The sequence below is a fragment of the Mandrillus leucophaeus genome, unplaced genomic scaffold (genome assembly GCF_000951045.1).
Source record: "Mandrillus leucophaeus isolate KB7577 unplaced genomic scaffold, Mleu.le_1.0 Scaffold185, whole genome shotgun sequence".
NCBI lineage: Eukaryota > Metazoa > Chordata > Mammalia > Primates > Cercopithecidae > Mandrillus > Mandrillus leucophaeus.
This window is the reverse complement of record NW_012101865.1, coordinates 568589-596192: the sequence shown is the minus strand read 5'-3', so window position 1 is coordinate 596192 and position 27604 is coordinate 568589. Positions and strand designations below refer to the sequence as shown.

Below are 27604 nucleotides of genomic sequence, written 5' to 3'. Positions count from 1 at the left end.
AAAAAAAAAAAAACAAAAACAAAGCAAAAGCAAACATACTAAAAAACAGTATTAAGCATTCCAATTCATGAACATGGGATGTCCTACCACTGTCTTCTTTAATTTTTTTCACCAATGGTTTATAATTTTCAGTATACAAGTCTTGAAAGTCATATTTTAAATAATACCATGCCAGTATGTTTGGGCCAACTGCAGCCCTCTAGCACAGGTTTAAGAATTCTGTGGGTAATGCTGAGTGTCATGATAGAGAAAATTTCCAGTGCTGCTGAAACCTAACAGAATATGTATCATGTCTTGTTTTTTCTTTAGATAAAATCTGAGCTCCTTAAAGTCAAGGAAAGTGCCTTCTCTGCCTTTCCTGAGAATACCATAGACACACCAATTAGCATCCACCGAGTAACTATTTAAAAATGCAAATTTAGTCAGATTTCCTTGCTCTAAACCATTCAAAATCACTGCTATTAGGACAGCTGTTATTAGTGTGTTCACCAAAACCCTGCGGGACAGTTCCTGTCAAACTCTCCAATCTTAGTAGGAAGTCCCCTTCCTACTCCCTCCCCGCTCTCCAATCATTCCAGCCTTCTTTTCATCTTGCTAAAAAGATGTTTTCAAACATTTCTGAGTGCAGCCCACAGAAAGAAATTTATTTTACATTGCAACCCTGTTGATATATATAATGAACAAAAGTTTTGCAAAGCAGTATTTAGCTTTACTACTTTTATACATTGTATTCTAATATTTTTCTTATTTATTGTATAGACTTGGGGTCTCACTTTATTGGCCAGAGTGGTCTTCAAGTCCTGACCTCAAGTGATCCTCTCACCTCAACCTCCCAAAGTGCTGGGATTACAGGTGTAAGCCACTGAACCCAACCTTTTCTCTTTTATTATTTATTATTTTAGTTTTTAGATCATTCTTTTATAGAGCAGTATTTTATATTCTGGGCCTGGAACAGTGGCTCACACCTGTAATCCCAGCACTTTGGGAGGCCGAGGAGGGTGAATTGCTTCAGCCTAGGAGTTTGAGACGAGCCAGGCCAACAAGGTGAAACGCCCCCATCTCTACTAAAAATACAAACGTTTTCCAGGCACAGTGATGGGCACTTGTAATTTCAGCTACTTTGAAGGCTGAGGCAGGAGAATCACTTGAACCCTGAAGGCAGAGGTTGCAGTGAGCCAAGATCACGCCACTGCACTCCAGCCTGGGCAACAGAGTGAGACTCTGTCTCAATCAATCAATCAATAAAATTCTAGTTATTTATTTTTTTAAAACGTTTGTACCCGCTAAATTGATACTGTGACCAATTAGTGGGGTACAACATATAGTTTGAAAAACAGTGCTCTGACTTGGGGCAGTGGCTGTCACCTGCAATCCCAGAATTTTGAGAGGCCAAGGTAGGTGGACCACCTGAGGTCAGGAATTTGAGACCAGCCTGGCCAACATGGTGAAATCCCGTTTCTACTAAAAACGCTAAAATTAGCCGGGCGTGGTGGCGCACACCTGTAATCCCAGCTACTCAGGAGACTGAGGCACGAGAATCTCTTGAACCCGGGAGGTGGAGGTTGCAGTGAGCCGAGATCGCGCCACTGCACTCCAACCTGGGTGACAGAGTGAGACTCCATCTCAAAAAATAAAAAACAAAAACAAAAAAAAACCAACCAAACACCAAAACAAAACAAAACAAAAAACAGCATTCTAAGCATTTTCTTTGCCTCAGGGCCATTGTGAATGCTACACCATCTGGAAAGTTTTTCTTGTATTCTCTTCACCTGGATAGATTTCTTTTTTCAGCCTTTCAGAAAGTACACCTAGATAGATCTTAATCATTTTTTTAAGGTGTGAAAGTCTAAGGATGCGGGACTCTCTGGAGCTGCCTGCCTGTGTTTGAATCCTGAAGATAGTGATGTGTGACTTAATATGTGCTAAGAACTCGGAACAGTGAGTGGCGAATCGTAAAACTGCTTCTTATAGTGCAAGTTAGAAATGACACGACTGTTTGTGTAACTATGAATATCTATCTCTTCACACCTCCCACACTCTAAACACAAGAAGCCACAGAATTTGGTTAATTTTTGTTCATGTTTTTGTTTGTTTGGTTTTGGGTTTTTTGTTTGTTTTTGACAGGCTCTCACTGTGTCGCCCAGGCTGGAGTTCAGTGGCACGATCTCTACTCGCTGCAACCTCAGCATCCCAGGCTCAAACGATCCTCTTGCCTCAGCCCCTGATTAGCTGGAATTACAGGCATCCACCACCATACCTAACCTTTTTTTTTTTTTTTTTTTTTTTTTGAGACGGAGCCATTCTCCTGCCTCAGCCTCCCGATTAGCTGGGACTACAGGCTCCCGCCACCACGCCCGGCTAATTTTTTGTATTTTTTTAGTAGAGACGGGGTTTCACTGTGTTAGCCAGGATGGTCTCGATCTCCTGACCTCGTGATCCGCCCGCCTCGGCCTCCCAGAGTGCTGGGCTTACAGGCGTGAGCCACCGCGCCCTGGCCATTTTTTTTTTTTTTGAAACAGAATCTTGCTCTGTCACCCAGGCTGGAGTGCAGTGGTGCGATCTTGGCTCACTGCAACCTCGCCTCCCGGGTTCAAACAATTCTGCCTCAGCCTCCCAAGTAGATGGGACTACAGGAGCCCACCACCGCGCCCGGCTTTTTTTTTTTTTTTTTTAGTAGAGGCGGGGGTTTCGGCATGTTAGCTAGGCTGGTCTCGAACTCCTGACCTCAGGTGATCTACCCGCCTCGGTCTCCCAAAGTGCTAGGTTTAACATGATGTCCAGGCTAATTCTGCTCATCTTTATATTCCCAGCGTCTCACTTGGCCTGGCACGTAAGAGGCTCTCGGAATCAAAACGGAGAGAGGCTGGGGGTGGAGCCAGCTTCGGAAGTCAAGGCGGAGGGGCGGGGGCGAGGGCGGGGCCTCGCCCACTAGGCGGGCCGTCGGTAACGCGGGGCTCCGCTGGACTGCCGCGGGGCATACTGGGCCAAGATGGCTGCAATGACGAAGGCGCTTCCGCGGCGACTGGTGGGCTTGGCGTCCCTTCGGGCTGTAAGTGCCCCGAGCCGCCGAGGCGGCGGCCCTGCAGGCACTCTGACTGTCAGGGTCGGGGGCTTGGCCGTGGTGGCTGCTCTCTTAGAGGCGAGGCCGGACAGCTCTCAGGCCAGAATCGGGAGGGCGTTGGAGTCCTGGACCCTCCCTGTTCCCCTCAAATCCTTTGAAGGGGATGGGAAAACTGAGGTCCGGAGAGGTGGAGTGATTTGTCTAGGTCGTGGAGACCTGGGACGCCATCCTAGGCGTCCTTATTCCCCGCCCAGGGCCCTTTCCAATGACCCTGGCCCCTTTCTCCCTGTAATTGAGCTTCAGACCTCTCCAACTCTTCATTAGTGAAAATCACGAACACCCTTCCATTTCCCTCGCCTCCATTTCCAACTCTTGTTGCTTTTAGAGATGCTTGGGGAACTATCCCAGCGTACCGAGCGGGACTTGCGTTGACTGGAGCCAAGCTGTGATTCCCTTGGAATTGCACTTTGATCCTGTTCGATCCTGATGTTTCCCCTCTCCCATTTTCGGCGCAGGTAAAATGTAGGAGACCTAGCTGTGTGGAATAGAAAAAATAGAAGCTCAAGCTAGGGTGTCCCAATAGTTCTGCCACTTTCTAGGCTTAATGACATAGTTATTTACTTTCTCTAAACTTCAGTTCTTTCATCTATAAAACGGACAACATTCTCTTGGGGTGGTTTTGAGATTAGAGAAAATGTGAGTAATACAGTTGGCAGTGTTCTGGCTCTTAATAAGTGATCGGTCGGTGGTTGTATTTTTCCCTTAGAGAGCTGAGAAGGAGTTATAGCTGTACAGAGGGAAAAATACACTCCTGGCACTGGGTCCCTCTCAGAAAGCCACGTTAATATCTTTACTAGGCCATTCACCTGCACCACCTGGTCATGTGTAAAATGAAGATGGCAATTCCAACTTAGAAAGTTAAGAAAATTAAACGAAATAGTAGATATTAATATGCTTTTAAGAAATATTTGGTGTAATGAGATGGCCATCTATGGGGTTCCAAGCATAAGAACCAGTGTTAGTATTAGTACCAGATATGGGTTCCAGTCTAAGCTCTGTCACTTTCTAACTGTGTTTTTTGGGTAATCTTCCTGAGGCTTGGTTTCTTCACCTGTAGAGTTGGGTTAATAATAGTCCCTGCCTTGAGGTTCTAATGCCTGTGGTTTAACACTGGGTTTAGTCAGTATTCGCTGTTAATGTTGATGTAGGTATACCATACCTCAGGACACTGTGGCACAGTACTTGTGTAGTTAGGGGGACCCTCTCTGAGCAGAGCTTTACAGAGGAGAAATGGGATGTTTAACCAGGAGAAGACCAGACTGTGGACCGAACGGTGGTAAAGAGGCAACAGTGGCCTGGAGGTTAGGAGCTTGTGCTCTAGAGCCACACTGCCAGGTTTAGATGCTGCCTCAGTGACTAGCTCTCTATGTCGCCTCAGGAAGGTTACTTAATCTCTTTGGGCCTCAGATTTCTTTTTTTTTTTTTTTTTTTCCTGAGACAGAGTCTTGCTCTGTCATCTGTCACCCAGACTGGAGTGCAGTGGTGCAATCTCAACTCATACAACCTCCACCTCCCAGGTTCAAGCGATTCTCCTCTCAGCCTCCCGAGTGGGGCCTTAGATTTCTTACAGTAAAATGGGGATGACGATAGTTCCTACCTGATACGATTGTTGAGATGACAATGTGGGTTAATATGTAAACGGCTCACCAGGCATGGTGGCTCGTGCCTATAATCCTAGCACTTTGGGAGGCCGAGGTGGGTAGATCACTTGAGGTCGGGAGTTCGAGACCAGCCTGGCCAACCTGGTGAAACTCTGTCTCTACTAAAATACAAAAAATTAGCCAGGCATAGTGGTGTGCACCTGTAGTCCCAGCTACTTGGGAGGCAGGGGAATCACTTGAACCCGGGAGGTGGAGGTTGCAGTGAGCTGAGATCACGTCACTACTCTCCAGCCTGGAGACAGAATGAGACTCTATCTCAAATAAAGAAATAAATATGTAAATGGCTCTTGTATGTGCCTAGCAAATGTTAAGTGTTTAAAAACTGTGAATTATTTTGTGAAGAGCTGTTACGGTGAAGGAAGTGTAATTGAGTTTATAATGTTCTAATAAAAGCAACTTGGAAGCAGGTTTTAGATTCTTTTTGTTTTTTGAGATGAAGTCTCACTCTTGTCCTCCAGGCTGGAGCGCAATGGCGTGATCTCGGCTCACTGCAACCTCCTCCTGGGTTCAAGCGATTCTTCTGCCTCAGCCTCCCGAGTAGCTGGGATTACAGGCGCCTGCCGCCACGCCTGGCTAATTTATGTATTTTTGGTAGAGATGGGGCTTCACCATGTTGGCCAGACTGGTCTCGGACTCCTGACTCAGGTGATCCGCCCACCTCGGCCTCCCAAAGTGCTGGGATTACAGGTGTGAGCCACCACGCTCAGCCTGAAGCAGATTTTAGATTCTTTCAGCAACACTCAACTGTTATTTATCGAGCCCCTATTATGTCCCAGGGCCTTAGAAATACAGCATTGAATAAAACAAAGTCCCTGTCTCATGAAACTTATGTTCCAGTGAGATAGTTTTAGGGTGATATACTAGCAGAGGCTGAACAGCCCTGTTGGAGGGAGATTCAAGTTGCAGGGACCTTCTGATTTAGCCTGTTGACTTCATGAAATTCAGTGGCTCGTTGCCTTAGTCTCTAAGAAGCTTTGTTGGCTGAAACAAGGCCAGTCAGGTGAGTTGTACATGTTCCAGCTGCTTCCTAGCAGGGAATTCCTGAGGGGCTTCAAGGGGTTGAGATCCTTAGCAGATTACACAGTGTGCCTCCCGCTTTGCCCCATTGTGGTATATTTATTCGGATTAAATCTGTATAACAAAGTTGATTTGAAAAGTTACAGTATCAAGACAGGTAGAGGGAAGAGGGAAAAAAAAAAGTCTTGTGTTACTTGATAGGAAAGACTAAGATTTGGAGCAGACTTTATATAGAGGAGACTCAAGGCATTTTATAAAAAATGTTTTCAGCTACTGGGGGTGTCACCTCCCCTTAGACCCATTCTTGTCATCATCCAGCCTATGACTGTAACAGAATAGAGCCCTCCTGCATCTCGCCCACACCCCGAAAAGTCCAGGACTGACTCTTCCTCCCCACACTCAGTAATTGCTCTCTTCTGGGATAGCTATGTCCTTCATGGTTTACTTGTTATTTTAATGACTTTAAAGAGTGCCTACTTTGTACCAAACACAGTGCCAAACACTAGGGATGAAGTGGAGTTGGGACAGACAAGTTCCCTCAAAGAGCTTATGTTCTACTGGAAGAGACATTGAGCAGGCATTCTTTATCGTGCTTTGAAGGAAATAATTATAGCTCTGCAATAGAAAATAATGGGGATGGGAAGAGAGGCAGCTTTGCAAAGGGTGGTCAGAGGAAGCCTCTCTGCAACTGAAAGATGAGAGAGAGATGTGAGAAGAGCTAGGTTTTTTTTTTGTTGTTTTTTGTTTTAAAGCCAGATAAGCAGCCTTGGGGCAGAAGGAAGAGAAGGCAGGGAACTTAGCAACCTGTTGGGTGAAGGTTGGGAGTGGACAGTAGGGGCAAGTGATGATTCCAGGAGGTCAGAGGAGACAACTCATACAGAGTCTTTTCTTTTCTTTTTTTAATTGGAAGGCATCAAGTGACATATAGAGTCAGTTAATTTTTTTTTTTTTCTTTTTTTTTGAGATGGTCTTGCTCTGTTGACCAGACTGGAGTGTAGTGGCACAGTCATAGCTCACTGCAGCCTCGACCTTCTGGGCTGAAGCGATTCTCCCACCTCAGCCTCTTGAGTAGCTGGGACTACAGGTCCATTCCAGCGCACCTGGCTAATTTTTCTATTTTTAGTAGAGACGGGGTTTGTTCATGTTGGCCAGGCTGGTCTCGAGCCTCTAGCCTCAAGTGATCTGCCTGCCTTGGCTTCCCAAAGTGCTGGGATTACAGGCATGAACCACAGTGCCTAGCCTTTTGTTTTCGGTTGGTTTTTTTTGAGATGGAGTCTTTCTCTGTCACCCAAGATGGAGTACAGTGGCACGATCTTGGCTCACTGCAACTTCCGCCTCCCTGGTTCAAGCGATTCTCCTGCCTTAGCCTCTTGAGTAGCTGGAATCAGGCATGCACCACCACACCTGGCTATTTTTTGTATATTTTTAGTAGAGACGGGGTTTCACCATGTTGGTCAGGCTGGTCTCAAACTTCTGACCTCAAGTGGTCGCCTGCCTCAGCCTCCCAAAGTACTGGGATTACAGGCATGAGCCACTGCCCCCCACTGCGATACCCGGCCTTTTTAAACTACTTCTGACGTACATACAGCAGCATACAGAGTCCTGTAGGCCATGGTGAATAGGTGAAAGGGATGAATCAAGTTCTGGCTTAAGCAGTAGGGTACATGCGATGCCTTTTACAGAGATGGAAAGGATGGAGTCAGACGGGCTTTAGGAGAAATTAGAGTTCTGTTTCAGGACTGCTAAATTGAAGAGATGCAAATAGAGCTGTCAGGTAGGCAGTGGAAAAGGAGTCCAGACTTCAGAAGAGAACCTGTACTGGGAGCATGAATCTCTTGCTTGTTCCTGTTACTAAGTGAAAATATTTTTTTTTTTTTTTTTTGAGACAAAGTCTGGCTCTGTCGCCCAGGCTGGAGTGCAGTGGCATGATCTCGGCTCACTGCAACCTCTGCCTCCTGGGTTCACACCATTCTCCTGCCTCAGTCTCCTGAGTAGCTGAGGTGCCCGCCACCACGCCCGGCTAATTTTTTGTATTTTTAGTAGAGATGGGGTTTCACTGTGTTAGCCAGGGTGGTCTTGATCTCCTGACCTTGTGATCCGCCCGCCTCGGCCTCCCAAAGTGCTGGGATTACAGGCTTGAGCCACCGCGCCTGGCCGTGAAATATTTTTTTTGTTCTTAAATTCTAAAATAGACCAAATGTGAATTAAATGGTGAGAAATATTTCTCTTGTGTCATTATTAGTGAAGATAGATCCATTCTTTCATATTGGTCTCCCTAGGAATTGTGGCAATCTCTTGCTCATACTTTTTGTTTCCTCTTTTAAACCAAAGGTCAGCACCTCATCTATGGACACTTTACCAAAGCAAGTGAAAATTGTGGAAGTTGGTCCCCGAGACGGTCTACAAAATGAAAAGGTAAAGATGGAAATGAGCCAGAAAAGTGTTTCAGGCATCTGCTTTGAGTATAACGTGTGGTAGGTGCAATGGCAGTGGACAGAGCTATACAAAATGTGATTCCTCTGCACAAGTTAGGGGAGAGTAGAGGAGGCCAAACAGGGACAGGCATCTGTGACGGTTAAATGATCTAAAATGGTGGGGCAAGCTGGGTGGGTGGCTCATGTCTATCATCCCTAATTACTTGGGAGGCTGAGGTGGGAGGATGGCTTGAGCCCAGGAGTTTGAGACCAGTCTGGGCAACATAGCAAGACTCCATCTTATTAAAAAAAATGTATATACATATATATACATAAATTGAATGGTGGTGCAACAGGTTTGGTGTCCCCAGGTCCACAGCCCAGTGGGGTGGGGTAGGTGGTGTGGAGTGAAGGTGAGGGCATGCCTTTAGACCCAGCAATTCCATGTAATGGGATTTATCCAAAGCAAGTCATGAAGGCCAAATGTAGAGATTTAGCCTTGGGGGTGTTCCTTACAAACCTATTGGTAAGCGCAGAACTGTTGGAAATAATCTAAATGTTTCGTATGAGGAAAGTTGGGTCAGATACATTATGGACTTCTTATAAAATGAAATATATGAAGCCATTAATAACATAGGTATATATAAAGTGACTCAAGCAGGTTATAAAAGAGTGCGTGTGGCTGGGCATGGTGGTGGCTCATGCTTGTAATCCCAGCACTTGAGGAGGCTGAGGCAGGCAGATCACCTGAAGCTGGGAGTTTGAGACCAGGCTGGTCAATATAGTGAAACCCTGTCTCTACTTTAAAAAAAAAAAAAAAAAAAAATTAGCTGGGTGTGATGGCACACACCTGTAATCCTAAGGCTGAGGCACAAGAATTACTTGAACCCGGAAGGCAAAGGTTGTAGTGAGTCGAGATCGTGCCACTGTACTCCAGCCTGGGTGAGAGAGCACGATTCTGTCTCCAAACAAAAATAGTGCATGTGCGTGTTTGTGTGTGTGTGTGTGTGTGTGTGTGTATTTTTTTTTGGCGGGGGGAGACAGCGTCTCACTCTGTCACCCAGGCTGGAGTGCAGTGGCACAATCTTGGCTCACCACATCCTCCACCTTCCGGGTTCAAGTGATTCTCCTGCCTCAGCCTCCCGAATAGTGAGGATTACAGGACTCCACCACCATGCCCAGGTAATTTTTGTGTTTTTAGTAGAGATGAAGTTTCACCAGGTTGGCCAGGCTGGTCTTGAACTCCTAACCTCAGGTGATCCACCTGCCTCAGCCTCCCAAAGTGCTGGGATTACAGGCATGAGCCACTGCGCCCTGCCATGTATTTTTTTTTTCTTACACTTTTATGTAAGAAAAAAGTTTATATACATATGGGAACATTTATCTACACTAGGACCTAGATCAGCACTTTCTGTGAAGATGGAAATATTCTGGACGTGAGCTTTTCCATGTGGTGGCCACTACACCCATGTGGCCCTTGAGAACTTGAGATGTGACTAGTGTGGCCAAGGAATTGAATTTTTATTTTTACACAATTTTTATTAAATTGAAATAACCACATGTGACTAGTGACATATTGGACTGCACAGATCTAGAAAGTTACACACCAGGGTGTTAATAGTGTTATCACTGGGAGGTTCTAAGGGTAGTTTTCTTTTGTTTTTGGCATATTTTTCTGAAAGAATCATATATTGATTATTTTTCAATAAGAAAAGCTTTTTTTCTTTCCTTTTTTTTTTTTCTTTTAGCACGTCCATCCTAGCTTTAGTAGTGAGTGCTTGTTGGAAACAATAGTGTGTAAGTTCCCGGAGGGCAGAATCCTGTCTGTTCTGCTTACCACTATATCCCTGGCACCTAGCACAATGCCTGGAACAAGGAGGGCTTTTCAAAAATTATTTAACAGGCTGGGCATGATGCCTGTAATACTGGCACTTTGGGAGGCTGAGGCAGGCGGATCGCCTGAGGTCAAGAGTTTGAGACCAGCCTGGCCACCATGGTAAAACCCCATCTCTACTAAAATAAATGAGCCATGGTGGTGGCATGTGCATGTAATCCCAGCTACTCTGGAGGCTGAGGCAGGAGAATTGCTTGAACCCGGAAGGCGGAGGTTGCAGTGAGCCGAGATTGTGCCGCTGCACTCCAGCCTGGGCAATAGAGCAAGACTCCATCTTAAAAAAAAAAAAAAAATATATATATATATATGGAATAGATTAAGTTAGAGCAGTGGGAGAGAAATTGGAGAAGGCAGGTGAGGGGAGGACCTAGCGAAAAGGGCCTGGATTTTTTTTGTGTGTTCTTTTCGTTTGAGACAGGGTCTTGCTCTGTGTCACTCAATGCAGTGGCACAATTATTGCTCACTGCAGCCTTGACTTCCCAGGGTCCAGCGATCCTCCCACCTCAGCCTCCTGAGTAGCTGGATCACACACGTGCCACCACGCCTGGCTAACTTTTGTATTTTTCGCCATGTTGCCCAGGCTGGTCTCAAACTCCTAAGCTTAAACAATCTACCTGCCTCAGCCTCCCAAAGTGCTAGGATTACAGGCGTGAGCCAATGTGTCCTCCTGGACCTGGAGTTCTTAGAATTTTTTGCCTAATCCTGTAAATCTTAGGGAGCCATAGAAAGCTTTTGATGCAGGAGAATGGAAGACTGGTAGCTGCATTTTAGGAGGATTCCTGTGTAGGATGAATTAGTGGCATGAGACCGTGCCATGTTATATTCAGAATAATGATGGTAGATTTGGAAAGAGGAATCCATAGAATCTGGTGAGCTACTGGACATGGTGGGGAGGAAGATAAAGAAGCTGTACGCTGAACACATGAGGCTGAAGTCCTATGCCAGTTGGGAGACAGAAGAGAGGAGGGTGTGATACTTTCGGGGCCCCATCCCATACCCGCCAGAGGGTTAGTCATCTCTGCCCTTTCAGGCTGTCACACATTGCTCTCAATTTGTTTATGATGGGATTATAAATTAACACACATTTACTTATGGGAAAGCCTGCATGGCAGAATAATGTTTCCATGTAAATAACTCTTTTTCAGGTGAGAAGCTGCATTCACTGCAAAAAATTATCTATAGTATTTGAACTAATGGGTACTGCATTCTAAGGCTGTTTTAATACTAACTTTGCTGACCTGGTGTTTCTCCACTATAGAATATCGTATCTACTCCAGTGAAAATCAAGCTGATAGACATGCTTTCTGAAGCAGGACTCTCTGTTATAGAAGCCACCAGCTTTGTGTCTCCTAAGTGGGTTCCCCAGGTGAGCCCTAGCCCTCATGAGAGGCCTTTCTCCAGGGATGAAAAGTTTTGCATTTGCCTTTGAAGCAAGTAGAAGTCAAGAACATAGGTTTCCAAGCCCCTGGCTTTGAGAGGTCTCGGGTGATTCATAGCACTGTGTTGCAGCAAAAGAACATGGCCCAGGATTCAGGGCCTTGGGTTCAGTCTTGGCTCTGCTCATCTGACTTGCTCAGTGACATTGCTAAGGCCTTTCCCCTCCTCGATATTAGAGATGACCTCTTCTAACCCTAAAGTCTAAGACCCTCTCTGCCTGTCTGTGGTTTCTTTGTTTGTAAAAGAGGAAGACTGACGACAACTGCTTCACAAAGATAGTTAAGTGGAGAAGATACATCCTGTTACAAAGGAGTGTTTAACACAGAGCTGAGCTCAGTGCCTGGCCCAGAGTACGTTCTCAATAAATGGCTGGTAGTAGTATTCCTGCTGTTTCTGCATATGTAAAGCTGGCAGTATGGGCCCTATGCAGAAACTGGAATCTCACCCAAACCACGGGCCCTTGGGACTCAGCAGCAGTCAAACAGTGAGAGTACTGGAGAGACTCAGCTCTGCAGAAGGAATTACTCTCTAAGAGTTCTGGAGATCAGAGGCTTTGTGATGAAAAGGTTTTCTCTAACTGAACTCTGCCTGCTCTTGGTGATGACTTGACAGCGTCTCCCTTGGTTCCTAGATGGCTGACCATGCTGAAGTCTTGAAGGGCATTCAGAAGTTTCCTGGCATCACCTACCCAGTCCTGACCCCCAATTTGAAAGGCTTCGAGGCAGCGGTAAGAGGATAGCTTGTGGGTGGGGGCTCCTGAAATGAGATTGATGGCATTGGTCCCTGCCTTGTCTTGGGGCCTCAGTCCCCTGTCCTGGGACGTCCATCTGAACAGCTTGTCTGTCATCCAGACCCTGGGGCAGACCTGGCCCTGCCACTCACTGCTCTGTGATCTTGACGAGTTGACAAGCCTATAAAATAGGGCTAAATGATAATACCTGAAGTTGTGAGCATTTCAGAAGATAGGATGCATGTACATTCCTTAGCAAGAGCCTGATAAAAGGTAACTGCTTAATAAATGATAGCTCTTTTGATTATCCACTTCTTTAGAGAAAGGTAACCAAGCTCTCCACAAGTTTCAACAGTAGTTGCTGGCATCTGCCAACTTTCTTACAATTTTAGACAAGAACATCTTTGAAGATGTCGGTTCTGGATTTAGGCAAAAACCTTTATTTGGCTGGGCACAGTGGCTCACATCTATAATCCCAGCACTTTGGGAGGCTGAGGCAGGAGGACAGCTTGAGGCCAGAAGCTTGAGACCAGCTTGAGACCAGCTTTATGGACCAGACCATAAGGAGACCTTGTCTCTACCAAAAAAAAAAAAAAAAAATTAATTATCTGGCTGTGATGGCATGCACCTGTAGTCCTAGCTACTCAGGGGACTAAGGCACAGGATGGCTTGAGACTAGGAGTTCGAGGCTGCAGTGAGCCATGATAATACTGCTGCACTCATCCAGCCTGGGTGACAGAGCAAGAAAAAGAAAAAAAAGCGTTTTCTCAAGAGTGACTTCCAGGGTGGTGATGGTGGTGGTGGTGGTTTCCTTGGGGAAAGTCAAAGTTGTTTTTTTTTTTTAATTAAGAGAAATTACTGTGTTTGTTTCCTACTGCTACTGTAAGAAAGCACTACAGGCTGGGCGCAGTGGCTCATGTCTGTAATCCCAGCACTTTGGGAGGCCAAGGTGGGCAGATCACGAGGTCAGGAGATCGAGACCATCCTGGCTAACACAGTGGAACCCCGTCTCTACTAAAAATACAAAAAATTAGTCGGGCGTAGTGGCAGGCGCCTGTAATCCTAGCTATTCGGGAGGCTGAGGCAGCAGAATCACTTGAACCCAGAAGGCGGAGGTTGCAGTGAGCCAAGACCATGCCACTGCATGCCAGCCTGGGTGACAGAGCGACACTCTGTCTCAAAAAAAAAAAGAAGGCACTACAAATTGGGTGGCTTAAAACAACAGGAGTTTATTCTCTCACAGTTCTGGAGGCCAGAAGTCCCAAATCAAGGTGTCAGCAGGATTGGTTCCTTCTGAGGCCTCCGGGAGAATCTGTCCCATGCCTCTCTACTGGGGTCTGGTGGCCAGCAGTCCTTGGCATTGCCTGGCTTGTAGATGCATCTCTCCAGTCTCTGCCTCCATCTTCCCAGGGCCACCTTTTCTGTGTCTCTGTGTCTTTACATGGCCATCTTTTGTTTTTGTTTTTTTTATACAGAGTCTTGCTCTGTCGCCCAGGCTGGTGTACAGTGGCACAATCTCGGCTCACTGCAAGCTCCGCCTCCCAGGTTCAAGCAATTCACCTGCCTCAGCCTCCAGAGTAGCTGGGACTACAGGCATCCACCACCTCGCCCGGCTAATTTTTTGCATTTTTAGTACAGACACGGTTTCACTGTGTTAGCCAGGATGGTCTCGATCTCCTGACCTCGTGATCTGCCCGCCTCGGCCTCCCAAAATGCTGAGATTACAGGCGTGAGCCACCACGCCCGGCTGGCCATCTTTTTTTAAGGTCACCAGTCGTATGGGATTGGGGCCCACCCTATTCCAGTATGGCTTCATCCTAACTAATTATATCTGCAATGACCCTGTTTCCAAATAAGGTCACATTCTGAGGTGTGCTGGGTTTTAATCCTTCAACATGTCTTTTTAGGAGGACACAAATCAACCCATAACATTCACATAACATAAAATTTACCTTCAGAGAAATTTTTTGCCACTCTGTGTCAGTGTTCCTTAAACAAGAAAGTGCTGGCCAGGCGCGGTGGCTCACACCTGTAATCCCAGTACTTTGGAAGACCGAGGCGGGTGGATCACAAGGTCAGGAGTTCGAAACCAGCCTGACCAACATGGTGAAACCCTGTCTCTACTAAAAATATAAAAATTAGCCAGGCGTGGTGGCGGGCTCCTGTAATCCCAGCTACTCAGGAGGCTGAGGCAGGAGAATCGCTTGAACCTGGGAGGCGGAGGTTGCAGTGAGCCAAGATCGTGCCACTACACTCCAGCCTGGGTGACAAAGCAAGACTCTGTCTCAAAAAAAAAAAAAAGAGAAAAGTGCTGAAAGGAGTTCACCTGGATGTTGGCAGGTTGCTGCTGGAGCCAAGGAAGTCAGCATCTTTGGAGCTGCCTCAGAGCTTTTCACCAAGAAGAACATCAATTGTTCCATAGAGGAGAGTTTTCAGAGGTTTGACGCGATCTTGAAGGCAGCACAATCAGCCAATATTTCTGTGCGGGGGTGAGTCAGAGCACATTGGTATCGTTTCCTCTGTACCGTTCTGGAATGGGGCTAGACTCTGACTCAAGTGGTCTTCCTGCCACAAACTTCTTATCTTGGTTGGGGGCAGCCCAAACTCCACACCTAGATGTCTTTTCCCAAATAAGTGTGGTCAGAAGAAATCCTAGCAAGTACCTTCTCTCAAATCTGAATTTTGGGTCAGTTTACCAGCTGACCATTATGGCATGCACCTGTAGTCCTAGCAACTTGGGAGACTGAGGCAGAGGATGGCTTGAGACCAGGAGTTCGAGGCTGCAGTGAGCCATGATAGCACCACTGCCATCATGCTAGAGGAATCGAGCAGGACGGGACACTAACTGGAGTTTGTGGAGATCAGTTGAGTCCTGGCTTTATAACTAGCTCTTCACACATCCCTGGAGAATTACCTGGGCTTCTATGTTTCCAACATCACATCTCTAATATCAGTGATTCCAGGCATTGTGTGTGTATTATCTATAATAATTGAAACCTCATAATAGCCCAGCAGGGAGTAGGTTATCCCCACTTTATAAATGACAAAACTGAGGCCCAGGAAGGGTGAATAGTCTACTGTAAGGTCACAGTGCTGTGCAAATTGCAGCCAGAGGCCCGGCATGGTGGCTCACACCTATAATCCCAGCACTTTGGGAGGCCAAGGCAGGAGGATCACCTGAGGTCAGGAGTTCAAGACCAGCCTGACCAACATAGCGAAACCCCATCCCTACTAAAACTACAAAAATTAGCAGTAATTCCAGCTACTTGGGAGGCTGAGGCAGAAGAATCATTTGAACCTGGGAGGTGGAGGTTGCAGTGAGCCAAGATCACACCACTGTACTCCGGCCTGGGTGGCAGAGCAAAACTCTGTCTAAAAAAGAAAAAAAAAAAAAAATTGCAGCCAGAATGATCTTTCAAAAGTGCACATCTGGGCTGGACATGGTCACTCATGCCTGTAATCCCAGCACTTTGGGAGGCCGAGGCGGGCGGATCACCTGAGGTCAGGAGTTCGAGACCAGCCTGGCCAACATGGGGAAACCCCGTCTCTACTAAAAATACAAAAATTAGCCAGGCATGGTGGCGCGCCACCTGTAATCCCAGCTACTCAGGAGGCTGAGGCAGGAGAATCACTTGAACCCAGAAGGCGGAGGTTGCAGTGAGCCGAGATCACACCATTGCACTCCAACCTAGGTGACAGCGAGACTCTGTCTCAAAAACAAAAAACAAAATCCCACAAAAGTGCACATCTGATCACATCCCTCCCGGTTAAAAAGCTTTCAGTGACTAATCAAGTGCAGACTTTTTAATGAGGCTAACAAACCCTGTATGATTTGGTCCCAGCTCTTTTCAGTAGCGCCACTGTTCAAGTTCCCTTCTGGCCCCTGCTTCCTCCTCATGGTACACTCCAGCCCAACTGGAACTTCTTTCCGTTTGTCACATGCCTCCACTCTCTCTTGCCTCTAGACCTTTGCACGTGCTTTCTGTAGACTCAGAACAACCTTCCTTGGGAGGCTAAGGTGGGCGGGTTGCTTCAGCCTCGGAGTTTGTGACCAGCCTGGGCCTGGGCAACATGGTGAAACCCCAGCTCTACAAAAAAAAAAAAAAAAAAAGCCAGGCATGGTGGCATGTGCCTGTAGTCCCAGCTACTCAGGAGGCTAAGGTGGGAAGATCACCTGAGCCTGAGAGGTCCAAGCTGAAGTGAGCCAGAATCATGCCACTGCACACCAGCATGGGTGAAAGAGTGAGACTCTGTCTCCAAAACATAAAAAAGAACACTTCCTCCACATCATGCTTCTCGGAGATAACTCCTGCTCATCCTTCAGGTCTTCTTGTGGGAGTCAGTTCCTCTGAGAAGCTGCTCCAGTCCTTCAGCTGGAGTTAGCGCCCTTCTCTGGGCGCCCATAGTGTCGGGACATCCTCTAAATGTAGCACTTAGCTGCTTGTTAAATTCCCTCCCTGCCCCACCTCACTAGACCATGCACTCCCTGCGGGCAAAGCCCACATCTCTCCCAGTCCCTGGGGTGCTCCGCTCTCCCAGCTCGGGGCCTAGCACACAGTGGGCACTGAGTCACTGATGGGCAGGTGGATGAATGGGGAAGCAGGGGCTCTAGTAACATCAGTCTGACTTCCAGATCTGTGTCTTTCTAAGCATCTCTCTTACCTTTTTCTTGCTCAGCAGTGGTTGGAGAATAAGTGGGAGCATCAAAATGGAAAAGTACACTGAGATCTTTGAGTCTGAAATTATTTATCTATAGAACGTTTATTATGCCTCTTAATATGCAGAATACTTTGCTTGACTCTAAAGGGTTTTGAATACATCTCAGCTCCAAGAGGGTGGGTGGGAATAGAAGTCACCCACATCCAAAATCTACCCTCCTTACCATAGCCCTAAGACCCATGATCAGACCTGTGCCCACCTTGCTGACCTCCTCATCTCATACTTCCTTTCCCCTTGCTCTCTCTGCTTCAGCTATCCTTTGTTCTGTCTGGAGCACGCCTGGCTCTTCTGTCTCATGGCTTTCTCCAGGCTCTTCTCTCTGCCTGGAATGCTCTTCTCACAGACCCCCAGCTTCTTTCGGCTCCAACATCCTGTCCTCAGAGGGGTCTTTTCTGGACCCTCACTACAGCTGGCCTCCACTTGTTCTATCATTTCCCATCTTTCCTCTGTAGCACATCACTTCTGAGAGTTTCTCCATTACTTACTTGGTTGCTTTTTTATTGGCCATCTCCCTAACTTGAGATAAGCTCTGAGAGGGCAGGAACCTTATCAGTCTTGCCCACTGCTCTATGCCAGTGCCTGGCACATAGCAGGCAACTCAGTAAACATCAGGCGAATAAATGAATGAATGAATCCTCTAGCAACTCACTGGGGCAGCTCATCCCTTGGCCCTCAGGCCAGCACAGCCTGTTACTGACTCATATCCAACTTAGCTCTTGTTCTGAGTTTGGTTTTACCCAGTCTTTGGTCTCCTTCTGGAGTACTGGCCCCAGCTCCTCTGGCACGTAGTTTTGCTCCGTCTCCCCACCGTACAACCCAGCTGCTTACTCTCCTTGCCCTGTCTAGCTCCTCCTCCTCCACTTATTGTAAATCCTTGGCTGCCACTCCTGAGGCCTGTGCAACTTCTGCTTCCTGAACTGTAGGTCCATTGTCCCCCAGTTCCCTGCCATTGCTCTCTACTGCCTCCTGCTGGCACTGAGTTGTACCATCCCTGCCCTTCCTCCGCCCAGCTGCAGGTGTTGATTGCACACTGATCAGAAATGTGTGTTAAACGCCCTGCTTCAGTTCTGGTAGCCAAAGAGCTCAGGACACTGACCTCATTCCTCCCCTGTCTTCCCACAGGTACGTCTCCTGTGTGCTTGGCTGCCCTTATGAAGGGAAGATCTCCCCAGCTAAAGTAGCTGAGGTGTGTGCATGTGTCAGGGTGGGGGGTTTGGTGAGGGTTGGCCACCTTGTCTGCCCCTGAGCGCATAGGTTCCTCTCCCCACCCTTTCCTGCAGGTTCCTGATTTCATTCATTCACCCAGCTCCTTCATTAAGCTCCCCCCGTGAGCACAGCCCTGCACTTGCTCCCTGGAGGACCCCCTCCTAGCTGGACATGTAGTCCTTGAAGCCCCTGGCCTCTACCCAGCCTGAAAACCTCTGATTCAATTTCCAGTCTGGTCGTTGAGGTGATTCTCTGAGGAGAGGCTCCTTACCCAGGAGTTGCCACAGTTCCTTGTAGTGATTGAAAGGCCACAACCCTGATGTCCTCTGAACAGTCACCAGGTCAACACTGAGAAGAACACAGCACAGGAACTGAGTTTGACCAGCCCAAGAACTTACGTCATTTAGTCCTCAAAACCACTGTGCAAATTTGGTGTTATTATTCCCTTTTACAGTTGAGGAAACTGACACTAAATAATTTGCCACAGGTTACAAATGGTGAAATCAGGTATCAAACCCCATTTTGTCTCCCTCCAAAGCCCGCTTCTTCCCAGAATACTTTGTGGCATCCAGATAGGGGGAATGGTAACAGTAGCAACTGTTTCTTGAGAGTAGCTGCCCTGCTTCAGGTCTTAGCCTCAGTTGCACCAGTCCTTGCCATATGACCAAATGGTCATCACCATTTTTCAGAAGCAGAAATTGAAGCTCAGAAAAGTTAAGTTCCTTGCCAAGGCCCACAGCTAGTGAGCAGCAGAACTAGGACTTTAACCCAGCATCTCGTGACTTCAAGGGTCTGCTCCTTCCCCTGCACCCTGCTGCCCCCCTCTGTGCAGGGCCGCTGGGGGAAACGACATCACCATTTCATTTATCTAGCAGATCATTGGTGTCTTCTGGTCCCCCTGCCCCGCCACATCCCTCTGCACCTTGTCCAACAGCCCCATGCTGGCAGCAGCTCCTTGGGTGAGGCCATCTTTTTTTTAAGTTCACCAGTCATATGGGATTAGGGGCCAACCCTCTTCCAGTATGGCTTATTCCAATTGGACCCATATTGGACCTATTCCAATATGGACCCATTTTGCAGTGGTTTTAGAGGTGTGCAAATGGGCTTCTAAAAATTTAAATAGTGATGTACCTCTATTAAAAAATATAACTATTGGCCAGGCACGGTGGCTCACGACTGTAATCCCAGCACTTTGGGAGGCCGAAGCAGGCGGATCACCTGAGGTCAAGCGTTCAAGACCAGCCTGGCCAACATGGTGAAACCCCGTCTCTACTAAAAATACAAAAAGTTAGCGGGGCGTGGTGGCAGGTGCCTATAATCCCAGCTACTTGGGGGACTAAGACAGGAGAATCACTTGAACCCAGGGGGCAGAAGTTGCAGTGAACTGAGATTGTGCCACTGCACTCCAGCCTGGGTGACAGAGCGAGACTGTCTCAAAAAATATATATATTGTACATATATAATATAATGTATATAATTATATATAATTATATGATGTCTATAATTATATATAATTAATGTCTATATAATATACATTATATATCATAATATGTATATCATATGTATTGTATATAACTATATACATAATTATATACATTATTACATATACAATTATATATGTAATATATAATTACATGCATAATATATGTATTATATATTATATACATTATATATATACTATTAACTGGGCATGGTGGTACACACCTGTGGTCCAGGTTACTTGGGAGGCTGAGGTGGGAGGATTGCTTGAGCCTGAGAGGCCGAGATCACACCACTGTACTCCAGCCTGAATGACAGAGTGAGAACTTGTCTCAAAAAAAAAAAAAGAAAAAAAATGTAACTAGCATCTCAGACCCATGATTTCATGGATTTTATTGCTGAGGATAAAATGACACAGAAGGAATCAACTTCACTGACTCCAGCACCTGGGTCTGACAGTATGATGTGACGGTGGTAAGTGAAAGACTGAAGTGTGAGGGGCACAGGTAGGGAGGAAAACACAGGGGTTGGAGCTTCAGGACTGTGGGCTGGCTCCAGCGGCTGGCTCTGCCCCTTAAGCCTCCGCCTCCTGATCATAGGTAGAGGATCATCATTCCCAGTTGGAGTTGTGAGGAGCATGTCATCCGGTAGGAATTGAGTGCTTCATACACAGAAGTGTTCTGTCCAGGCAAAGGTCCCCTGTTTCTGAGTGCATGGATCCCCTGGCTGGTGGATTCTGTATCCTCCAAGTGCCTGCTTGCTTCCTTAGGTCACCAAGAAGTTATACTCAATGGGCTGCTACGAGATCTCCCTGGGGGACACCATTGGTGTGGGCACCCCAGGGATCATGAAAGACATGCTGTCTGCTGTCATGCAGGAAGTGCCTCCGGCTGCCCTGGCTGTCCACTGCCATGACACCTATGGCCAAGCCCTGGCCAACACCCTGATGGCCCTGCAGGTAATCAAAATCATATGCCCATTCTCCCAAAGGACATGGTGGGCAGGACAGCTTGTTATTATTTATTCTTTCAGCAAACATTTACTGATGCCAGTATGCCAGGTTCTGAGCGGGCAATGGTGGACATTGTCATGGTGACCCCGCTTAGATGTGAAGTGTACACCTCTGTGTTGGAGAGACAGTCACGGGAGTTACATGGCAATCCTACTGCATTATGATAGATGCCATGAAGGGAGGAAGCATGGGGCTCAGGAAGCCTAGAGGGGCCCCATCCCAGCTGAGGAGATCTAGGAGGATTTGCAGAAAAGGCCTGAGTGAAGCTTGAAGGATATAAAGTAAGCTACTGGCGAGGGAAGAGGAAAGGTGACTGGGCAGAACTGCACCTCAGGACTGATGTAGGGTTCAGGGAGGACTCATACAACGTACAGGGTTGTGAGTGTGCGGGTGTGTAGCGGAAGCAGGTGAGGAGACAGGAGGTAGAGAGGCCAGCAGAGGTCACTCAGAGAGAGAGGCTTTAATGCCGTTCCCCTCAGATTTAGTTTCCCTTGAGGTTTGCTTCTCATGGGCTGGTCCAGGATGGTGATCCATTGACTGGCAGCCAGATAGAAGGGACATTCTTGGTGTCTGACCACGGCTACCTTGCTGTAGCACTGGCCTACCCTTCCATCTCTAGGATAGTGATGGCAGTCCCAGACACTTTTTTTTTTCTCTCAATTATCCCCTAGAGGTTCGTGTCTAAGCCAGGTGAGTCTGTTACATCCTGGGCAGGTTTCCTCAGAGTTGTGGCTATCAAGGTTAAGGTTCATAGCTCTGTGGTCTCCTCATTTCTCGGCTTACTGTGACACTCCGCCCTGGCTCCTGGGCTTTCCTTCAGCTCATGCGTTTCTCGGCCAGGCAGTCAGGAAGAGTGACTTCCCGTCCTAGACCTTTCCAGGCAGGTAAAGGGGAATTCTGCACAGCCCCGGTGAGTCAGGCAAAACTCCATCCTGACTAGGCTCGGGACACTCCTGCTCCTCTGTGCTTCTCTGTTTCTTGGCAATGATGTCTCAGAATCCCCTTTTTGAAAATTTATCAGGGAACAGGTTGAGCTATATGATGTCTGGCAGCAGCTTCCTCTGACCTCCCTCTTCCATCAGTTATTTCAGGAATATGGATCGATGTGCCAGGTTAAGTGCTGACTTAGATAATAGTAACAAAACCCAATCCCTGCCCTCTGGGAGCTCATGTCATGGTGGGTGGGGAAGACGGATGGAAGATTACAGGCGTGTAAATAACACATTGTCAGACCATTTATTCACCTATTAAAACCTAACCTGACAGTGCCTAGTGTGCTCGGCACTGTTCTTAGCATCAAGGATTCAGCTGCGACCAAAACAGAGTCTCTGACCTCATGAGGCTGACACTCTAGTACGAGGAGGCAGATAATAAATAAACACATAAACATACAGCAGGCCAGGTGCTCATAAGCACTGTGGAGAAAAATGAAGCAGGTTAAGGCAGTGCCAGGCCTTTCTGTAGAGTGGCCTCACTCAGAAGGAAGCATTTGAGAGAGACCTGAGGGAAGCAAGGGAGTGAGCCCTGCGGACCCCTAGCAGGGAGGGGGAGGGAAGGGAGCCCCACCCAGGAAAGCAGGCACAGAGCCCTGAGGGAGGAGTGTGCTTGCCATGTTCAGGGATCAGGAGGAGGCCTATGGCAGGAGCAGTGTGACCGAGGAGAAGGGGGCAGAGATGTCAGGGTTAGAGGAAGGCCAGATCGGGGGCCCTGTAGGACTTTGACTCTTTCAGACTGAGCTGGGAAGCTAACAGAGAGTCTTGAGCAGGGGCAGGGAGGGAGATGATCTGAATGTTCCCTTTGAGAGGCTCCTCAGCCGGGCGCGGTGGCTCACACCCATAATCCCAGCACTTTGGGAGGCTGAGGCAGGTGAATCACTTGAGGTCAGGAGTTTGAGACCACCCGGCCAACATGGTGAAACCCCATCTCAACTAAAAATATAAAAATTAGCTGGGTGTGGTAGTGGAGGCCTGTAATCCCAGCTATTTGGGAGGCTGAGTCATGGGAATCACTTGAGCCCGGGAGGTGGAGGTTGCAGTGATTTGCAGTGAGCTGAGATAGTGCCAGTGCACTCCAGCCTGGGCAACAGAGCGAGACTCCTTATCAAAAAAAAAAAAAAAAAAAAAAAAAAAAAAGAGGCTCTTCTGGCTCTTGTGTAGAGAATACACTATAGAGGCAGAAAAACCAGTTTGGAGCCTACAGCAATCCAGGTGAGAGACATGAAGGAGACCTGGAGGGCGGAGGTGCGTGACCGGATCTCAGCAGTCTGATCTGTGAAGCTCGAGACATCTATAGGCAGGTATGTTAACCTGGGTGCAATTAACTGGGAGGGAGTGGAGATAGAGAAGCTGTCTGAGGAGTGAGCAGTAAGGGCTCCAGCCAAGATCAGGGAGGTGAGGAAGAGCCAGCAAAGACTGGATCGAGGCCTCAGGAGAGGCCAGAGCACTAGGAGGAAAACCAAGGGATGTGGAGCCCTGGGAGCCACACGGAGAAGGTGTCCAAGATGATGCAGCTAGTCAAGTGCAAAGATGAAGACACTTGACCTTTGTACTTAGCTACATGGAGGCCACCAGTGGCCTTGACTAGAGCTGTTTCAGTGGAGGAGTTGTGGGGATGCAAACCTGTTTCAAATGGGTTCAAGTGGGAATGGTAGATGTTAAATGGGAACAGCTCTTTTGAGGGACTTTGCTTTGAATGGGGGGAAAGAAATGGGAGGTTAGAGGGTTCCAAAAAGGTTTGTAAAAGATGGGAGAGATCGCAGGCTGTGTGAGGATGACCCAGTGGAGGGGAGTAACAGGTTGCAGGAGAGAGGAAGAGATAGATTTACTGGAGCACATCCTGAAGCAGGTGGGGATGGGCCTCATGCCAAGGTGGAGAGGTTGGCCTTGGCTAGGAGCTCGGGGTCCATCTCAGGCAGCATGAGGGACAGTGGTTCTGTAGGCCCAGATGTAGGCAGGTGGGTAGATGTGACGGTGGGAGTCAATGGAGACATCTCTTTTGATTGTATCCATTTCCATAAAGCAGCAGATGAGAATGAGGATGGGGAAGGGGGTGATAGAGGTTTAACAAGAGAGGAGAAAGTGAAATAGTCATTTGGGAGAGTGGGAGGTGACTGACCTGGGAAGATGGGATGTGGGCCTCATGTGACAAGGCCCTGACTGAGTGAGACCAGCCTGGAGGTGGTAAGGGGTAAGCAGGGGGTAATAAATGAACCACAGTAAACAACAGAGGTCTGAAATCTCAGCATTGGGAGGGGGTCAGGCTGGTGATCAGAAAAGGTCTCCCTGAGCAGGTAGCTTTCAGACTGGAACCTAAAGGGTGAGAGTCCACCATGAAAGGAAAGATACTGCTGGCAGAGGAAACAATGTAACAGAAACTAAAGGGAGAAGCACTGTCTCTGTGGGATTTTCGTGTCAACAGAATAATAAGCCAAAGCAAAGAATGACTCTAGAATTTCAGGCAACAGATGCTTGGGAGGTTTGCAAGGCCCAGCTCTGTGGGCTCTTGTCCCCAGTGCCAACCGTGTTTCACCATCCTTATGTTTCCAGATGGGAGTGAGTGTCGTGGACTCTTCTGTGGCAGGACTTGGAGGCTGTCCCTATGCACAGGGGGCATCAGGAAACTTGGCCACGGAGGACCTGGTCTACATGCTAGAGGGCTTGGGCATTCACACGGTAAGCCCGCCCACCCCCTGGTGGCGACAGCCCTGAACTGACCAGGGCTTGGCCTGAAGCTGAGAACAAAAGTATATGGGGGTATTTGGGGTTATTAAAGTGCGGAGGAGTAAAGAGGGAAAGGGTTAGCCAGGCACAGTGGCTCGTGCCTATAATCTCAGCACTTTGGGAGGCTGAGGCAGGTCACTTGAGCCCAGGAGTTTGAGGCTGCAGTGAGCTATGATCCTGCCAGTGTACTCCAGCCTGGGTGAAAGAGCAAGACCCTGTCTCTTTAAAACAAAACAAAAGAGGGGAAGGGTGCCAGGGATTATGGATATTTGATCTAATGTTTTAATGTTTGTGAGAGTAGGGTTGAGTGAGGCCACACGCATGGGCACAAGAAGGCTGGAGTGTCAGGGTGACTTTGACAGTTCAGTCCTAGGAGACACCAGGGAACATGGAAGGGGCCCTGGGAAGGGTCAGGCTCTTGACCTGAAATGAGTCAGTTCTCTCTTGGCTTTGTTTTGTTCTCTGTACAATGCGGACAGTAGAGTTAAACAGCTCACCAGGGATCTACCAGAGTCCACCAGGGCCCTCAGTGGTGGGACAGAAGCAGACTAGCATCTGTGCTTGAGGATCAGATGGAACTGGGTTTAAAGCCTACTCCTGCCACTCACAGGCTATGAGAGCTCAGACAAATCATTTCATCTCTCTGAACCTAAGAAATGGGAAGAATAATGCTGTCTATCTCATGGAGCCATTGTGAGGATTGAGTAAGAAGATATATGTAGAGGGCCAGGCGTGGTGGCTCACACCTGTAATCCCAGCACTTTGGGAAGCCAAGGCGGGTGGATCACCTGAGGTCAAGAATTCGAGACCAGCCTGGCCAACATGGTGAAACCCTGTCTCTACTAATAATAGAAAAATTGCTGGGCACGGTGGCACACGCCTGTAATCCCAGCACTTTGGGAGGCCAGGGCGGGCAGATCACCTAAGGTCAGGAGTTGGAGACCAGCTTGGCCAACATGGTGAAACCCCTTCTCTACTAAAAATACAAAAATTAGTTGGGTGTGGTGGCAGGCACCTGTAACCCCAGCTACTTGGGACGCTGAGGGAGGAGAATCACTTGAACCCGGGAGGTGGAGGTTACAGTGAACCGAGAGCGCGCCATTGCACTCCAGCCTGGGCGACATGAGCAAAACTGTCTCCAGAAAATAAAAAAATAAAAAGAAACCTTATGTAGAATGCTTAGCACAGAGCTGAACACAGAGTGCATTTCAGCAAATATGAGCTACTGTATGAAGAGAGGGTTTCTGCCTGGCCCTTTCAGTTGGTGTTTTTATCCCTCCCTCTCTGCCTCACAATCCTCACTTGAATATCAGTTTTTTACCTCTGTGGACCAGGCCCTGTGCTGGGCCCTGAAGAGGGAGTACTGAACAAGACTGATGAGATCTGTGCCCTGGTAGTGGCACTACAAACCATTATACAGATTGGGCATCTTACATGAGGGGGAGTCAGAGGAATAATCCAGGTGCCAGACAGACAGGAACTCACAGGCAGCTGGTGCCCCGCTGTCAAGGAAAAAGCCTGTTTCTCTTCACCTTTACTTTTTCAGTACCACAGTTGTCTATCCATGCTGATGTTTTCCTTGGTGTTGAGGGCTATGCCCATGACTTACCATATCCTCTAACTTGTTTCTCAAAGGGTGTGAATCTCCAGAAGCTTCTGGAAGCTGGGAACTTTATCTGTCAAGCCCTGAACAGAAAAACTAGCTCCAAAGTGGCTCAGGCTACCTGTAAACTCTGAGCCCCTTGCCCACCTGAAGCCCTGGGGATGGTATGGAAATAGGTGCACACACAGATGATTCATGGATGGAAACACGGAAATGAGAATGAGGTTAAATGGTGCAGGTACCTCACAGCCAGCTCTACACAGAGGTCTCTCCTGGCAGAAAGCAGGTGAGGGGTGGGAGGAGCTGCTTGGCAGCAGGACCTCCTGCCCAGACCTGAGTAGGAGCAAGAGGCTTTGAGGGCTGAAGTCTCCCTTCATTATGGACCCTTGCCCAGAAGTTGAATCCCTGAGGACATGTGGGAACCCCATTCCCTACTTGGCATGATCCTTGAGTCTCTTCTCTGGATGGAATCTGCGAGCTGGCCACCTGGCCGCCCTCTACACAGCTCCACCCTGCCATGGCTTTTGGGCCCTTGCTCTCTGACTTCTCAGGACACAGGTCATGGGGCTTCTTCCCAAGCTGGCAGAGACCATTTGTGGAAAGTGGAGAGCTTCGTGCTGGCCATCTGCCAACTCCAGCATCTCTGGAAAAAATCCACGCTGAATGTGATTTTTGAAAACAGCTTATGTAATTAAAGGTTGAATGGCACAGAATCATTCCGGCATTCGGTTGTGCAGCTGTGTGTATACATGAGCATGGGGGAGGAAAATACTTTACCATGTTGCACTCTGAGAGAAAAATGGAGACTATGAACTAGTTTATTAATCTTTGCATTTCCTCCCTGTTTCCCCACCTGAGCCCCAAATCCATAGTGACTGGAAATCAGTGGCTTTGGGCTTACTCAGGAGGCTGCTTGCAGCAGTTGCTGGCCAGAACACCCGACAGGGTTGTTTCTGAGCTTTGCCTCTGTGACTGGGGCTATTGCACAAGCTCCCCCGAGGGCACACTTGCTGCTTTGGACCTCGGTGGCCCGGCCTCTCCCTGGCGTTCTCAGGCCCGGGAGCGCTCACCTGTCGGTTGCCCCGGGCTCTGCGGTCAGGCGCTGATTCTCGGCTGCGGGGACACCTGTGCGCTCCTGCATTTAGGGCTCCTTTGCTCTGGTTTCATCACGCAGGATGTCACATTTTGTGCATATTATTCTTTAGCTCTACTACTTTTCATTGTAAACAAACAAAATCATTTTCTAACCTGCCGTCGTGGCAGGCAGAGTGCAGAGTATTCCCGGCAGGTGTGGGCCGCGGTGAGGGCTGAGAGCCAAGGGCGCTGGAACCGCTAGTGTGGCCTGACAGCTTCCTCCATTATTTGCAGACTGGACTTCCGGCACCACGGCCCCCTGCGACCCTCTTCTGCCTTAGTCCCGTGGGATCGGGTAGTTCAAGATTTTGAATTCAGGGTCTGGTAGACACCGGCAAGTTTGAAAACCTACGGGTCAGAATGGGGCGGAGGCGTGGGCCCCCTACCCTCTGCCCCCTGCCCCCTCGGAAGCGCGGCCCTCTTCCAGGGGTTGGGACAAGCTGGCCTGCGGACCCGGG

The 27604-nt window shown here is 48.1% G+C and overlaps 1 protein-coding gene across 4 annotated transcripts in view; it reads left to right on the top strand.

The window, feature by feature from the left end:
• The window catches only part of HMGCL (3-hydroxymethyl-3-methylglutaryl-CoA lyase), a 39420-nt gene extending 12684 nt beyond the window's left edge, over positions 1-26736 (top strand). Inside the window, exons 2-10 of one of the 4 annotated variants that reach the window (XM_011977837.1) lie at positions 1837-1938; positions 8131-8214; positions 11366-11473; positions 12176-12271; positions 14615-14763; positions 18116-18179; positions 20448-20636; positions 24236-24361; positions 26045-26736. In XM_011977837.1, coding sequence (XP_011833227.1) covers positions 8146-8214; positions 11366-11473; positions 12176-12271; positions 14615-14763; positions 18116-18179; positions 20448-20636; positions 24236-24361; positions 26045-26146 — 903 coding nt within the window. In that variant the 5' untranslated portion in view covers positions 1837-1938; positions 8131-8145 and the 3' untranslated portion in view covers positions 26147-26736. Of the gene's footprint in view, positions 1-1836; positions 1939-2892; positions 3050-8130; positions 8215-11365; positions 11474-12175; positions 12272-14614; positions 14764-18115; positions 18180-20447; positions 20637-24235; positions 24362-26044 lie in introns of those variants that run through there. The other 3 variants (XM_011977838.1, XM_011977836.1, XM_011977839.1) reach the window with 3 other exon arrangements.
• The last annotated feature ends 868 nt before the right edge of the window (positions 26737-27604 follow it).